The following is a 15,798-nucleotide window of genomic DNA, read 5'->3' as shown; positions in this document are numbered from 1 at the left end:
GAAATTCAATGTCACATCACTAGGAAGCATGCATCTTATAAATACAGTTGTGAATGCCACAAGCAAATTATGGAATGAACCTAGGTTGTAGTAGGAAGAAATTTCATTTGAGAATCCACTTTGGAAAGTGTAGTTTTTGAGTTCTTCAATATTTAGTTCAGTTGATTCTTTTGTATCATCTCCCTTGGCTTCCTTCAATAAATCAACAATGTTGTGCATCTGTTTATTCTTCAGATATAGCTTAACCTGAGGGTATCTTTCACAGATATCTTTCATGACCTCTTGAAATTGTTTGGCCGTAAGTATTCCAGAATTGTCTGTCATCCTTCTTAAAGATCGCTACAATATCTTCCTAAAATGGCCAAAATTAATTCACAATTAACAGAGAGAAAGATAACATTTGAATAGAAATGAGTAATTGTCAATTAATACAACCCTCTAGATTGTCCATTAAGAAAATGTGTAATTTGTTTCAATTTCATAGAAGTTAAATATGTCTCTAACGAAAAATAAAACAAAGAAACTGTAAAGGCCAGACTAAAAATTGCATTACTGATTAGTCTATGGATACGAATGTCACCTACTTACACGTGTATGTAGACGCTAGGAAGCAATATAATTAGATATTATATAATAGAAATATTGTATAAATTACCATGACTTTTCGCTGGTTTATTGTGGCACAGTCACCGAGCGCATAGACATTGTTGCACCCTTAAACTCTCAACCATTCGTCTGTAGCTAGAGCATGCCTGCTAGCCTGTTCAGAAGAGAAAAAGCAGAGTGAATGACAAATGACTGTGATTAGCAGAATGATATATAAAAACCACCATAGAAACATGATATGGAATTTATGAATTAGCACATATACAATTCTAATTTCTCAATAACACACCTGACCAATTTGTGCCATAAAATCTTTAATAAATGGACGAGTGCCAATACCAGTTGAGTTTGAATTGAATTGATAATGTTAGATAATACCTTGCACAAGCTATGAGTTGGATGATAGATCCAAATAGAAGAAATGTGTAGTTGGAGGCCAAGCCCATGTTTCTCCAGTGCTTCTTGAGGAGCCCATCAAGAATCTCGACCCACTGCTATAGTTAAGTTGTACGTGTTAAAAATAGATACATACATACATTGAGATTGAAGTATATATGAAAAGTTGCAGAGAGACAAAGTAAGAAGCAATATAATATTTAGAATTTGAGAATGGGAGAGTGGAACCTGGATGACATGGTTCCTGAAATTTAATTCCTCTCTCTCTTTTCTGGTTCTGTATTCAACGTATAGTGTGCTAATGAGGTAAGCAGTCCAGCCACCTAGCAAGTCGTAGAAGACTTCTCCAAGAGTGCCAGAAAGTATTCCCAGTTGGGAAAAATGAGTATGGCAACATAAGCAGAACTTGAGCCACCTGACATGTATATATATGAAAATAATTAAACATTAACTAGAAAAGCATGTAAAGATTGAATCAATGCATTAATTGGAGGACACTAGCTACATGAAATGTAGCATAAGCTATTCTAATCACTTCAGAAACCAACCTCGTTGGAAGCACAGTTAAACCAAGCATCATAAATAGAACCACCATGCCGCATAAAAAGGTTTGTCGGCGCGATTAGGGTTTCCTCCCATCAAGACACAAAACTGGATAACCCTCCCTTGCTGCACTGTGGATCACCATCGCCCCCTCAAAGTCCACCGCATCCATGTCCAACTCCTAGTCGTCGTTGTCGTAGCGCTCCAATAGAAACTCCATCGTGTCGAATCGGTCCATCATCGCGACCTTGTGAAGAACAGATTTGTCGATTTTGGCTTTCAGAAGCTTCAACGTGTGGAGGCTCCCAACCCAAATTACGAGCGGTATGGCATGAGGGATTCCGTTGTCGCGGTCGGGTCCACGCCAGCTTGGAGCAAATCCGCGATGATTTTGACATTGACACTGTGTAACAATTGGGAATAGAATTACTCAATTGAACCCTCACTCACTCTCTATTCTCAAAGAATAAGAGGAACACTTCTGAACTTTATTCATGAATGAATGAGAATGTACATAAGGGCGTTTATTTATACCCTCTTAATCTGGATTTTCCTAATGACAACTAACTTGCTAATCAAGCCTCTAATTTCACTTATTACAACTTTCCCCCTCTTCAAACATAGGACTTATCCTCAAGGCCTGTTAGCTCTCCAATCAAAATCTAGAAAGTAGGGTTGCATACTGTGTAATTCCTTCCAAACTGCATCTTCTGGCTTGGTATGTAGCCATTGAATCAATACCTCTGTGACAGCTCTGTTGCCCTTTTTCTTCATTCTTCTATCCATAACCACTAGTGGTTGTGGTACAAATTCACCCTCCTCATTGTATAGTGGTAGTTCTTGTGATGCTATGTGAGGACCATGATGTTCTTTTAGCAACGAAACATGAAATACATCATGTATTCTTGTTCCAGCAGGTAACTCAAGTTTGTATGCTACTTTGCCCACTCTTTCTACTACTTTGAAAGGTCCATAGTACCTTGCAGCCAACTTGTGGAATGCTGAATTTTCCAAACTTAGTTGCTTGTATGGTTGTATTTTCAAGTAAACGAAGTCTCCACAGTTGAATTCTTTGTCTACCCTTTTGAGATCAGCATACTCTTTCATCCTCTCCTGAGCCTTTGTTAAATTATCCTGTAGAAGCTTTGTTATTTGTTGTCTGGTTTTTACCGTATAAGCTACTGCTTCTACTAATGATTCTCCTTGTACTGTAATATTTGGCATAGGAGGAGGGTATCCATATAGTGCTTCAAATGGTGTCATCTTGATATCTATATGAAACTTAGTGTTATACCACAATTCTGCCAAGGCTATATATTTTGTCCATTTCTTAGGTAATTCACCGGTAACACACCTCAAGTATCCTTCTATAGTCTTGTTTAATGCCTATATTTGTCCATTAGTTTGAGGGTGGAAGGCTGTGGATTTAAGCAATTTAACTTCATGTTGTTGCATCAACTCAGACCAAAAGGCACTTATAAAGATGTTATCCCTATCAGAAATGATCTCGGATGGCCAACCATGTAATCTTACAATGGTGTCCATAAATACTTCTCTTATTTTAGCTGCTCCAAAAGGGTGAGCTAATGGTATAAAATGAGCATACTTTGTGTATCTGTCACAAACCACAAAGATAATTGTCATTCCATTAGATTTAGGGAGCCTCACAATAAAATCCATTGAAATGGACTTCCAGGCTCTATCTAGGACAAATAATGGCTGAAGCAATCCAGTAGGCATTTGTAACAATGGTTTGTTTTTCTGGCAGATATGGCATTCCAGCACCCACTTCCTGACCTCCCTATGCAATCCCTTCCAATAAAATTGTTCTTTAATCCTCCTATATGTTAGATCGTCCCCTGAATGTCCTCCAGTTACATTGTTGTGGTAGTGATGCAAGATCCTTTCTTTCATTTGCAGATCTGCTCCAATTACCACTTTTCCTTTTCTTCAAAGAAATGTGCCATCAAATGTGTATTGCTTGTAAGAACCCTGATTTATCCTGATTTGGTCCACTATCTTCTATAATTTTGTATCAATTTTCCATGAATCCTTGGCCTCCCTCAGTAACTAAGATGTGACTTGGAAGATTGCTGTTATGCTTCCTTGTTTCTGCCTTGACAGTGCATCAGCTACCACGTTTTCTTTTCCATTTTTATACTCAATACTGAAATCCAATCCCATGAGTTTCTCTAATCCCCAATTTTGCATCAAGGTTGTTGGAGGTTGCTCAAGAAGGTGCTTTAATGCTTTTTTATCAGTCTTGATTATGAAGTGTTGTCCAAGGAAGTAGTGTTGCCATTTCTTCACAGCAAATAATATATCATAGAATTCTTTCTCATAGGCTGATAGTAATTGATACTTTGGGCCCATGGCTTTGCTAATGTAGGCTATTGGGTGGCCTTTTTAAAGAAGTACAACACCAATACCTACTCCTGAAGCATCTCTTTCAACTGTGAAAGGTTGACCAAATTCTGGTAAAGCTAATATCGGAGCAGATGTCAAGGCCTGTTTCAATTTAGCAAATGTTGATTCAGTGTCTTCTGTCCATCTGAATTCAATGTCCTTCTGCAGTAGTTGTGTAAGTGGATTAGCAAGCTTCCCATAGTTCTGAATAAATATTCTATAGTAGCCTGAGAAACCTAAAAATCCTCTTAATTCTTTTACTGTCTCAGGTCTTGGCCACTGTTGGATTGCCTTAATTTTATCAGGATCTGGATGCACCCCTTTGGCAGAAATCAAATGCCCCAAGTAATTGATTTTGGTCGTGCCAAAGCTGCATTTTTTGTAGTTGAGTGCCAAGCTATGTTCTTGTAGTATTTGCAGTGTAGTGTGCAGGCATTGAATGTGTTTTGACCATGTCTTGGTATAGACCAAGATGTCATCAGAGAAAACCAAAATGAACTTCCTATGGTGCTCCCTGAAAATATCATTCATCAGATTTTGAAATGTGGCTAGTCCATTGTTGAGTCCAAAAGGTAACACAACCCACTCATAGTGCCCACTATGGGTTCTAAAGGTAGTTTTATGAATGTCTTCCTCTACCATTTTGACTTGGTTGTATCCACTTCGTAAGTCCAGTTTAGAAAAGTAACTCGCACCATTTAATTCATCCAATAGATCTTCTATTAAAGGCATAGGGAACCTGTTCTTTATTGTCAAAGCATTTAATTTTCTGAAATCAGTGCAACATCTCCATGAGCCATCTTTCTTTTTAACCAAAACTAATGGCGACACATAGCAGCTTCCACTTTCTCTGATAACCCAAGTGTTGAGTAAAGCCTTAACTTGTCTTTCTATTTCCTCCTTTTGAGCATGTGGATACCTGTATGGTTTCAAACAGAATGGTTTATCAGTAACCAAGGAGATTTTGTGATCATACCGTCTTTTGGGAGGCAACATTATGGGCTCATTGAATAGTTGTTGGTATGTCTCTAACAACTAATGCATTTTAGATTCCTGTTCTTGAGTCAACTTGTGATCCTCCACCGATATCTCATTATAGCAAACTGGTCCTTGCAGTGCTACTAACATGGCCTAGCAATGAGCTAGTTTTAATTTACCTTCCAATTCCATGATGTTCTCTGAAATCTGCTCACCTTGTAAGTAGACCAGTTTTCCTTGATGTTGAAACTGCATTGTCAGCTGAGCATAATTCCAATTGATGTCACCTAGTGTCTTGAACCACTGCATACCCAGAATCACCCCAAAAATACTGCTAGGAAACACTAAAAAATCAGCTTGAAAAATATGATCACCAAACTGCCATTCTACCTGAGTACAACTTCTAGTAATAACCCTTTGTTTATCAGATGCAATCATAATTGGAAAATTTTTTATGCTTTGAGACTTAAGTCCGAGTGATTTTACCCACTTGGCACTAATGAAGTTGTGTGTACTTCCAGTGTCCATTAAAAAAGGCACTGGTTGTTTCTTAATTAAGCCTGTCATTTGCAGGATGTTCCCCCCAGCTACAACTTGTAATGCATTAAGGGATATATGAACATCTGCATCCCTAATTAAATCCAGACTTTGTTCTACTAATTCAGTTTCCTGCTCCCGTTCATCTTCAGATGTAAATTCAGCAGTCATATTATCTTGTGCACCGAAAATAGCAGTTAGTTTACACTATACTTTACATCGTTGCTTATGATCCCTATCCCATTTTTCACCACAAAAATCTACATAGTCCTTTTGCAATTCATTCACTAATTTGCTTCCTAGAGCTGAGATTTGTGGATGATACCTTAGAATTTGTTGGCAGTGTTGAAAATGTAGGATTTTGAGATTGACTTTGTTGTAAGGTGGTGATTGGATAACTTTTAGTTTAGGGAGATGTAGAAGACCAAGATCTTGTATATCTGACTTGAGATTCAAAACTTACGGATTTTGCTGGTGAGAATTTCTTTGCCATTTCTTGAAGGACCCCCTCTTGTAATCTTGCAATTCGTATAGCTTCTTGAATTGTCTTTGGCCTATGAACCCTTACTGATTTCTCAAGCTCAGGGTTTAACCCAGAAAGAAAGAAACTTAATGCTAAATCTTCTGTAATTAATACTCAAGCTAACAATGTCTCAATGTTTTATCGATCAAGGGGCCATCTTGCTTCAATCTTGCAATTTCTGCTATTGGATCATCGAATGCACCCGTGTTGAATCTGCTTCCCGCATCGTGAATGATTTGTTGCCAAGAATTCCCTTTGTTATTGTTGTTCTGCACGCAAAGGCTTTACCACGCAAAGGCTTTACCACCCATCAATAGTAATAACAAACAACTTCTTTGTTCTTCAGGGGTAGGCATTTCACTGTGATGATCTTTGTCGTTCGTGATTTTCTTGCCGGCATTCATCGCTGTGATTGCTGCTATGAGGCTTTCAATCGATACCTGCACTGTTTCCAATGTTTTCTGCATTGATTCTTGACGATCAGAGAGATTCTTTTCATAGAATTCCATGCGAGTCTCGAGTTCCTTCGTGGTCACCATCGTCACCGAGCTAATCTGATACCAATGTAACAATTGGGAATATAATTATCCAATTGAACCTTCACTCACTCTCTATTCTCAAAGAATAAGAGGAACAATTCAGAACTTTATTCATGAATGAATGAGAATGTACATAAGGGCGTTTATTTATACCCTCTTAATCTGCATTTTTCTAATGACAACTAACTTGCTAATCAAGCCTCTAATTTCACTTATTACACATTGCCTCATTCAACAACGGGTTTGAGAAGCCTCGTGAGCTTCGGTTTCGTGCATGTGGATATGGATTTGGCGAATAGGTTGTGTGATTGGGGAATTTGGGAGACAAGAAACTCAGTGATGTGGGGTTAGGTTTGGAGAAGAGGTGGCAGAGATGTTCGACCATTAGGTTAATATTAAGAATAAGAAGAGAAAGAAGAATAAAGGTTTGGTTAGGTTATAGATAGGTCGAAAACTGGAGGAAGAAGGTGTGGTGGTGCCACTGTTGCTGGTGGCTTGCTGGCATTGGCAAATGGTGAGGATGTTGGAGGAGGGTTCTTACCTTCGTAGAGAGGGAACTTTAAACTTTGATGGTGGTGGCATCGGAGTGAGAGCGCAAGAGTGAGGTATGTGAGCACGAGAAGAAGGGAACGGGCACGAAGAGGAATGAAAACGACCGAAGTGAAATTGAAAAAATAAAGTCCATTTAGGATAGTTCCTTTGTAAAACTAACGTCGAATATCTTATTCAAACATCAATTTTTATTAAAATCATTTTTGAATAGACGTTTCAACATTGATTCCTTTGTAAAAGTTGGAATTATTTATAAAATGATCATTGTAATTTTTAAGACATCAATTTTGTTAGAACCGTCTTTGATTCTATGTAGAAAAGCATAGAAAGCTTTAAAATCTTAAGGAACAATATGTGGTAAATGTCTAAATGACGTGAACATATATAAACCAAAGTAGTTGTTAGTTATATACAGGAACGTGTGTAGGGTAAAATTTGTTGCTTGAAAGTCTCAAGCCCATTCAGGCACGGGATTACAGGGTTTTTTCTAACAAAAAAAAGTTGTGACATTTCATTTGTAAGTAAAACATGGATACAGGTGAGAATATAATCAAATAATAGTTGTGAGCATAAAATTGTGAAGCTCTTGTTACTTTAGTAGCTTATGAGTTACACGGTTAACTAGTTTTCTTATAAAATTCATCTAGAGTTAGAAATATTAGAAAAAATAGTCCTACATTCCGGATAAAATAAGTATTTTTTTTTATTGACAGTGATGTATAATATTTTTAGATTTTATTTTTTTTCACATCAATCGTAACAATTTAATGATATTAGCAATGGTAAAATTGGTACATAATAACAATTATGTAGTTAAATTTAAAATAATTCACAATATTTTATTTTAATTAATAATTAAAGATAAAATTAAGAAATAAATTATTATGTGTATATAATATGTGTATAATATGCGTACATACGTTTATTATATAGGTTTAATAATTTTAATTTAATAATATATATTTTAAAAACAATAATATTATAAAAAGCTAGACATATATATCTATAACAGTAAAATTAAATTCGTATCAATAATTATGCTCAAATTTTCAAAAAATAGTTACTTTAAATTTATTTTATGAATAGCAATAATAAACGTAATAAATCTATAAATATGCCATTAAATTTAAATAATTCATATTTATTTAATTAATAATTTAAGGTAAAAATTGAAATAAATAAAATTGTGATAAATAATTAAAAATTAAAAACTGGATTGGCAATACAAAGTAGCATTAAGGTTCATATTTAAGTTCCATAAAATATTAGACGGTGGACCCATGTAATGCACGGAAAATTTGAGGTGTAAATATATATATGAAAATAAGTTGGCAACTTCTTTAAAATTACTATATAAAATAAATTGTTTATAACAAATCATAATGTGATAAATTTTATTTTGTAGTATAATATTTTAATTATATTTTATATTTTAATAAACCTGTATACAACACTATACATTACACCCAGTACTGCCTACTGAGATAAAGAGTTAACAAAGTAAAAAGCAAGAAATTCAAAAAAATGAATAAAATATAATACCAAAACTTAATGCTTGCTTAGTACATTATTTATGTGTAACTATTCTTAACTTTTCTCATTTTGATATTCTTAGTCAAAGAGAAAGCAAAAAATAAGAAAAAAACAAAAAAGAGCTAGCAGAGTTGTTGTCCTAGCTCTTAGACCTGAACAAGCCGAGACCCAAAACTCTCTTCATCTTCCTAAAGATACCAGAGTTCTTCGATTTAGTGGGCACTGCTGAAGCTAGCTCTCCTGCCAATAATTAATGATTCAGACTAATTGCCAATAACAATGACCTTCAATCAATACACCAGAGTATTTAGGTCAAAAGATACGCAGATCAAATTTTCTAGTGCTTTTGAACTTGGATTAATGAATTAAAGGTCTGTTTGGATAAACTTATCCAGAAATATTCTAAGAGAAAACGTTAAGATAAATAAACTTCTCTATTTAAATTAACTTATCCACAGACTTATTTGTATAAGCTCTGGCATCTTTTAGAGAAGTTATATGAAAGAACTTCTACAAATTAGATTTATGCATAAATTAATTATAACTTATGAGAAAGTTCATTTCATCTATTTTTCCTAAAGATAACAGAGTTCTTCGATTTGGTGGGCAATGCTGAAAGCTAGCTCTCCTGCCATAATTAATGATTCAGACTAATTGCCAATAATAATGACCATCAATCAGTATGGCACACGGAATATTTAGGTTAAAAGATACATAAATGAAATTTTCTAGTGCTTTTGAACTTGGATTAATGAATTAAGGGTCTGTTTGGGTAAGTTTAACCAAAAACACTTCTAAGAGAAAAAGTTAAGAGAAAAAAATTAAATAAACTTCTCTATTTAAACTAACTTTTGCACAGAATTATTTGTATAAGCTCTCTCATCTTTAAAGAAGCTATATGAGAAAACTTCTATAAATTAAATTTATGCATAAGCTAATTTTAACTTATGGAAAATCTCATTTCATTTTTTCTTCTTATTATCTTCTCCTAGAATAAGCTTAAGCAGGCTCTAAAACCGATAAAAAGAAAGGCTCTAAATAATGATAAAATACAAAATATAAGGACCATCCATAATGATGAATCGTTAAAGGCACTAAACACAAAACAACTTAAATCAAATACCTGTACCCTCAGGCACATTATAAGGAGAAGGCGCTTCAGAGTTTATTAGAAGATAAGGTTTCCTTGCCCAGTACTCTTGAAATCTCTGTTTAGCATACTCCTTGTAGTCAAAGTCGATAGTGTTTACTTGTGCCTGAACAAATTAATCAGAAGATGAGACAATGAAGAATGAATTTCCTACCCTATTTACTACAGCGTATATTATACAGTATATGTGGGATTTCTAATGGTCCAATATGGAGAAATTATCTTATGCTAATGGCAACAAAATACATAATATGAGCAAGCTCAGACGGGAGAATTTCAAAGTTCATAAAAACCCAAATGCAGTATATGTACGGTCCCCTTTATGGAGTGCAACTATTTCTTGTCACCGTGACCTTTAGGATTAGTCTTTCTACACCCACAAGTGCTTCTCTTACAAGAGAAAACACATTTCAGAGAGGCTAAATAATAAAGTTCTTTTTAACTTTTTTCTTAAAACCTCAAATTTGTAAATTTTGTCCCAAAAGAAAATAAAAGCTTTGTTTAAACCAACATGCAAAAGCACTGTGGTAGGAGAGTAGGTGTCTGACCTAACAATAACATTTTCAGGAGAAATATGCTTTATGACACAGCAATAGAAAAATGCAATTGCCATTTGTTTCATCAGTTGTAATAATGAATGATGATGATAATACTACCAACAAAAAGCAATTCACATCTATTATTCATGCCTACCTGGTTGTTCTAAGAAAAGCATTGGTAGAATTCAGCATTACTTATTTTCAGTAGCATGTAATGTTTATTTTTATGGAAATGGTGCACAAAAAACAGTTGGATGGAATTACTTCTCTCTCTAAGGACTCAGCTAAATTATTCCCTGAGAAAGTGAAGATACCGAAATTATTCCCCAAACGCCCCAGAATAGATGATTTGCAAGTGTATACTTCTCAATTTCTTGAAGTAGCTGCTCCACTTCACTGTCACTAGGCTGCTCACCTGCACTCAAGACCCACAATTTCAGGAACACAGCATGATAATTCCAGTCCATAAGGTGATGCATGGTTATTTAAGTGTCAAATACAAGGGCATATTGATGATTCATCTGTACTGTTTGTTTAATTTAAACCATACAACTTGGCTATTCCAATATGAAAAAGATCATCAATGTCAGTAAATTGAAAGCAAACACCATTTTTTCTTATAATGTTTTATGGTAGAAGATGAATAATGAATCAATCTTACAATTTAAATGACAAACAAGACAGCCATGAAATACAATCTCTTAACATTATAGAGAGATTTAAAGAAATCCATTACCGGAGGTACTCAGATATGCCTGCACAAATCTTTGACGCTCCTCAAAATCTGTCAAGAGAACCATCCAAATAAAAACTCATTTTTCACAATATGATAAGATGAATGAAAATAAATTCAAAAGTCCACATGGCCACGTACCAGGATATTTATTGTAGTCAAGGATATGAGGCTCTTCTGTATGATAGTTAGCAGCCATCTCACAGAAGTGGTTTGCTATATCAAATGCTACAGGATTATAACTAGCATATTCATAGTCCTGTTGCAAAAGGTAGCATTTTAAATCGTATTTGCTGGTTATGGCCCATTGATCCCTTGGCAAAATAAAACCAAGAGTAAACCAGTTTCTCGTACATTTAGCCATGTTTAAAATATATAAATAAAAACAAAGGAGAAAAGTGATCACATACAGATATATATCATCATTGACAATCTCACATCATATATGTCATCAACCAAATAGATTCCATAGTCTCCCAAGAAATACAGAAGAGAGCTTAAGCAATAAAGAAACCAATAACATTCAACATTCATCAAGCAATAACTAAGATCGCCTAAAGTCTTAAAGCCACATTTAAGTACTATCCTGTCAAAAATATGACTATGGTATTCTTTTATAGTGATCTTTTTCTTCTTGTTTTGGTCAAGGCTATGGTGACATTTGTTTCAAGGTATGTTGCATTCCTAGCTATATTGTTTCCAGGAATATTATTCTTGAGTAAATTCAAAAATACATTTTGGTTGGCTATATTCCTACAAATAATTTCTAAAATTCATAACGATTAGAATAAAAAGTAAAAGTAGAAATAGAAGTTACAACAATTTAAGTAAGAAAATAACTTCACATATTCCTATGAGAAATGAGAATATAACGTTTCAAATTCCCACCACTCACCAGGAACAAAAATGGATAAGGTCTTACTACTTTCTTGGGCACAGACAATATTTGAGATTGAGAATAATATTTTAATGCTCAATAAATATGGGAATGTTACATTCTGAAGTTCACGTTCCTAGAAATAAACTTCATAACTTGTGGTACATTTCAATGAGCAGGGTCCACAAGACATTTTAAAGTGTAACAGAATTTTCTACTACTTAGTGAAAAATCATTTTATCAACGTATACAAAAAGAAAAATTGGCAGCAATTCTTTATGCTATAAGTACAACTAATTATTTCCTCAGAGAAGCACCCATGGAAAATTAAGCACTATATCATTTCCCAACAAAGGAGTTATCAACAAAACCATTATTTTACTAACTACCGCAAAGAGAAACTCACTATGATGGTCACAGAATTTGTCTCTTCATCAAGCATTATGTTACCATATTGTAAATCATTGTGGCAAAATTTTATTTGTTGGTGAGAGCCTGATAGTTCCTTTTCCAAAATAGAGATTTCTTTGTCGATTGTATCCAAATAAAAAGCTTCAACTTCTTTAGGGGACGATAAACGTTTGGCTTCACTAAGCCAATTTCTGAAATAGTGTAACAAAAATATTTGAGAAATGATCAAGGTGTAATTAAAACACGGAAGTGTTAAAATAATGTTATTTGAATAAAATTTATAAAAGAGCTGGTTTCTTATTGCCTTCATTTTCCAAATATAAACTCTCCTATACATATTTAATGGAGATGCTGGAACAGGTGTTTAAATAGCACATACCGCAATCTATCCCAAAGATGGACTTTCTTTTCACCAGGCATATCTAGATCATGGAACTCCTTCATTTTGGCTGCTATAAGAGCAGAAATAGATGGATCACGTAGATCAGATGCTGATAATGTCTGAAAAATTCACAATCAAATGTATGAACACGTCAAGTTCTTAACTGCTGTAGAGGTCAATAAAAGAAAGAAAGGAGCCATGCTTAAATTTTACAAACCATTTATATAGTAGGATAAACAATGAAAATTGAATGTAGTTCAAAGTTGTATAGTGCATCCAATATAACAAATTGCTAAAAGGTAGTTGAAGGAGTATCAATATTAAGACAAAATAAAATAAAAAACATCAGATTACCCGTGCATGGATAAACTCTTCAACACGGCCATTCGTAAATCGTCCTAGTAGACGAGGACCTTGCCCATTCTTTGACATGAATTCAAATGTGTGGATCTCATTATCCCTATCAAAGAACACGTCCACACCCTCACCATACATTCTAACAAGAACCTTTCGTGACAATTCCCCTGTCATAGTTGGCCACTTTATCTGGAATACCTCATTCGTCATTGCCCCTTTGAGAGGGATCACCTGCAATGCATTTGCATCAAGTACATCCTCCCATTTACTTGCCAATGATTTCAGTATCTCCTTTGCTTCTTCTGGGAGGCGATCTGCTTTGTTGCTTACAGGGGTTTCAACACCATTTCTTTGGCTGTTTTCAGGCATTTCAACAGCATCTGCTACATCTTCTACAAAACTTTCTGCAGTACCCTGTTCATCCTTTACAAGTTTCTCTGTAGCTTCTGTTTGGTTGTTTAAAGAATTTTCTATAGCATCTGCTGCTTGGTCATGTGGAGGATCTCCTGCACTACGTGCTGATAGGTTTTTTGCAGAATTCTCTGCACCATCTGCAGCTTGGTCATTTGGAGGATCTCCTGCACCAGCTGCTGCATGGTTCTTTGCAGAATTTTCTACACCACCTGCTTGGTAGTTTAACAGATTTTCCTCACTACCTGCTTGTTCACTTTCAGGATTTTGTGCAAGATCTATTAGGTCATTTGAAGGATTTTCTGCACTACCTGCTGCACGGTTCTTTGTGTGATCTTCTGCAACACCTGCTTGGTTGCTTAACAGATTTTCCACACTACCTGCTTGTTCACTTTCAGGATTTTGTGCAAGAAATATTAGGTCATTTAAAGGATTTTCTGCACCACCTGCTGTTCGGTCCTTTGTGGGATCTTCTGCACCACCTGCTTGGTCATTTACCATATTTTCTGCAATACCCACTTGCTCACTTGCAGGAATTTGTTCCACATTTTTTTGGTCACTTGCAGGATTTTCAGCACCTCCAGTTTCAGGAATTTCTGCACCACCTTGTTGATCACTTACAGGATTTTCTGCATCTAGTGCTTTGTACTGTACAAGATTTTCTGAAGTACTACTGGTGTTGTCCTTTATTGGATTTTCTGAAGGACCTGTGGTGCGGTTTTCCTGACATTCTGCTGCACCCTGTGTGCTGTTCACAAGATCTTCAGTTGCACCCATTGCAAAAACTTCCAAAACTTTTAGTACAGCAAAGATTTACTGAAAATATCAACTTTCCTTTATTAGTGAATTCAAGACCTGAAAAAGAATATAAAACAGAATCATTCAACTCATCAAAATGATATCCAAGAAATTCTTGACCACAGCAACAAAATAGCATGATGCAGTTCCCTACTGCTGCCCCTAGTGAATTGATACAATAAGTATTTCATTCAAAAGCAACATCATGGGATGATCGGAGACTGATGTAAATCATAAAATTAAGCCCAAGATTTTTTAGCATTGAAATTGGTAAACAATGAGTAAGTATCTCATTTATTTTCTGATTTGCAAAGATGCCAAAAAGAAGAAAAGTCTAAATTGTTATTTTTTTGGTAGGCAAGGTCTAAAATGGATAATGGCCACTCCCAGTACAAGGCATTCTTAAAAAAAATTACAGATTAGGCAAACAATAAAAAATTGGATAGATAAAAGGCATACAATCACCAACCAAAATCGCTAGAAAACCATACATCAACCTGGTAAGCCATAACAATGTAAAATTAGACAAATTTCATGAAATGCATCAGGATTATTATTTTCTGACCTATTTCTCAGAGCCCAAACAACTTACAGTTTTAAACGTCTCATCCTCCTTTTCACTGATTTCCCTTATTCCACAAACTAGGCTTTCTACTTAGGACCGCATTGATTAATATGCAAAACCATTTTCTAACAACTTTTAATGGATAGAATTGTATTAACAAATTCCACTTCTTATCTTATGTATTCTATCCATTAACTTTCTTCCCAATCAAACGTAAGGCAGATTTCAAACGCCACAAATTGCATCATCCTTCTCAAATCTCACTGAAGAGCGCGATAAACACAGAAACTCACACAAGAACATAATGCTTCACAATTTCCTTAATTCCACAAACTAGGCTTTCTGCTTCGAACCGCATTCATTAAAACGCAACCGGAAAAAATCGATATGTAACTAACCACAATTCAATTGCAACATTACAACTGCGTGCATCAAAACCATTTTTTAACATCAACTTTCTTCCCAACAAAACATAACACAGATTTCAAACGCCACAAAAACAGAGAAACTCTCGTGACAGAGACGGCATTGAAGATAACTAATGAATTCAAAAGAATAATAATAATTGAAGATTATAAAAACACGAACCTCAACAGAATATTCGGGGGAGAACCGCGAGGCAGCGCGCGGAGGTATGGCCGCCGGAGAAGAGGTTGTTTGATGAGAGAGAAAGAGAGAAGATTTCGAGAGAGAGAGAGTGACGGTTGAGAGTTTCGAGGGAAATGCCGAATGCGTTTATATATATATATATATATATATATATATATATATATATGTGTGTGTGTGTGTGAGGGAAAGGGTTGTCTAAATTTCTTTTCCACCGCCCATGAACAAAGGTGGTGATGGTGCTGCATGCTATTATGCTAATTGCTACGCATCTAATTTCAATTTGGAGGATTTTTTTAGTTTTTGAAAATAATAAGGTTAAAATTAGACTGCTGCTTTCTAAAATTATGCCAAAA

The 15,798-nt window shown here is 35.2% G+C and overlaps 2 protein-coding genes across 3 annotated transcripts; both read right to left on the bottom strand.

The window, feature by feature from the left end:
• Window positions 1-661: 661 nt before the first annotated feature.
• On the bottom strand, window positions 662-3,063 carry LOC114408135 (auxin transporter-like protein 2). Its single transcript, XM_028371239.1, has 3 exons — window positions 1,551-3,063; window positions 1,231-1,417; window positions 662-1,097 (listed from the first exon to the last, which is right to left on the bottom strand). Exons 1-3 carry the CDS (start codon window positions 1,595-1,597, stop codon window positions 921-923), a joined length of 411 nt encoding a protein of 136 aa, XP_028227040.1. The 5' UTR covers window positions 1,598-3,063; the 3' UTR covers window positions 662-920.
• A 5,532-nt stretch (window positions 3,064-8,595) lies between these two features.
• On the bottom strand, window positions 8,596-15,577 carry LOC114409467 (probable choline kinase 2). Of its 2 annotated transcripts, XM_028372942.1 has the most exons (9): window positions 15,425-15,576; window positions 13,060-14,328; window positions 12,703-12,824; window positions 12,319-12,514; window positions 11,177-11,294; window positions 11,039-11,086; window positions 10,617-10,717; window positions 9,737-9,869; window positions 8,596-8,853 (listed from the first exon to the last, which is right to left on the bottom strand). In XM_028372942.1, the coding sequence occupies exons 2-9, from the start codon at window positions 14,248-14,250 to the stop codon at window positions 8,753-8,755; spliced, it is 2,010 nt and encodes a 669-aa protein (XP_028228743.1). In that variant the 5' UTR covers window positions 14,251-14,328; window positions 15,425-15,576; the 3' UTR covers window positions 8,596-8,752. The 2 variants fall into 2 exon arrangements, with proteins under 2 accessions (XP_028228743.1, XP_028228744.1); XM_028372943.1 differs by lacking the exon at window positions 8,596-8,853 and having other exon boundaries at window positions 9,766-9,869; window positions 10,567-10,717; window positions 15,425-15,577.
• Window positions 15,578-15,798: the final 221 nt, after the last annotated feature.

Source organism: Glycine soja, chromosome 4 (assembly GCF_004193775.1).
Source record: "Glycine soja cultivar W05 chromosome 4, ASM419377v2, whole genome shotgun sequence".
NCBI classification, from domain to species: Eukaryota; Viridiplantae; Streptophyta; class Magnoliopsida; order Fabales; family Fabaceae; genus Glycine; species Glycine soja.
The sequence above is the reverse complement of the archived record's forward strand: the minus strand, read 5'-3'. Positions and strand labels throughout refer to the sequence as shown.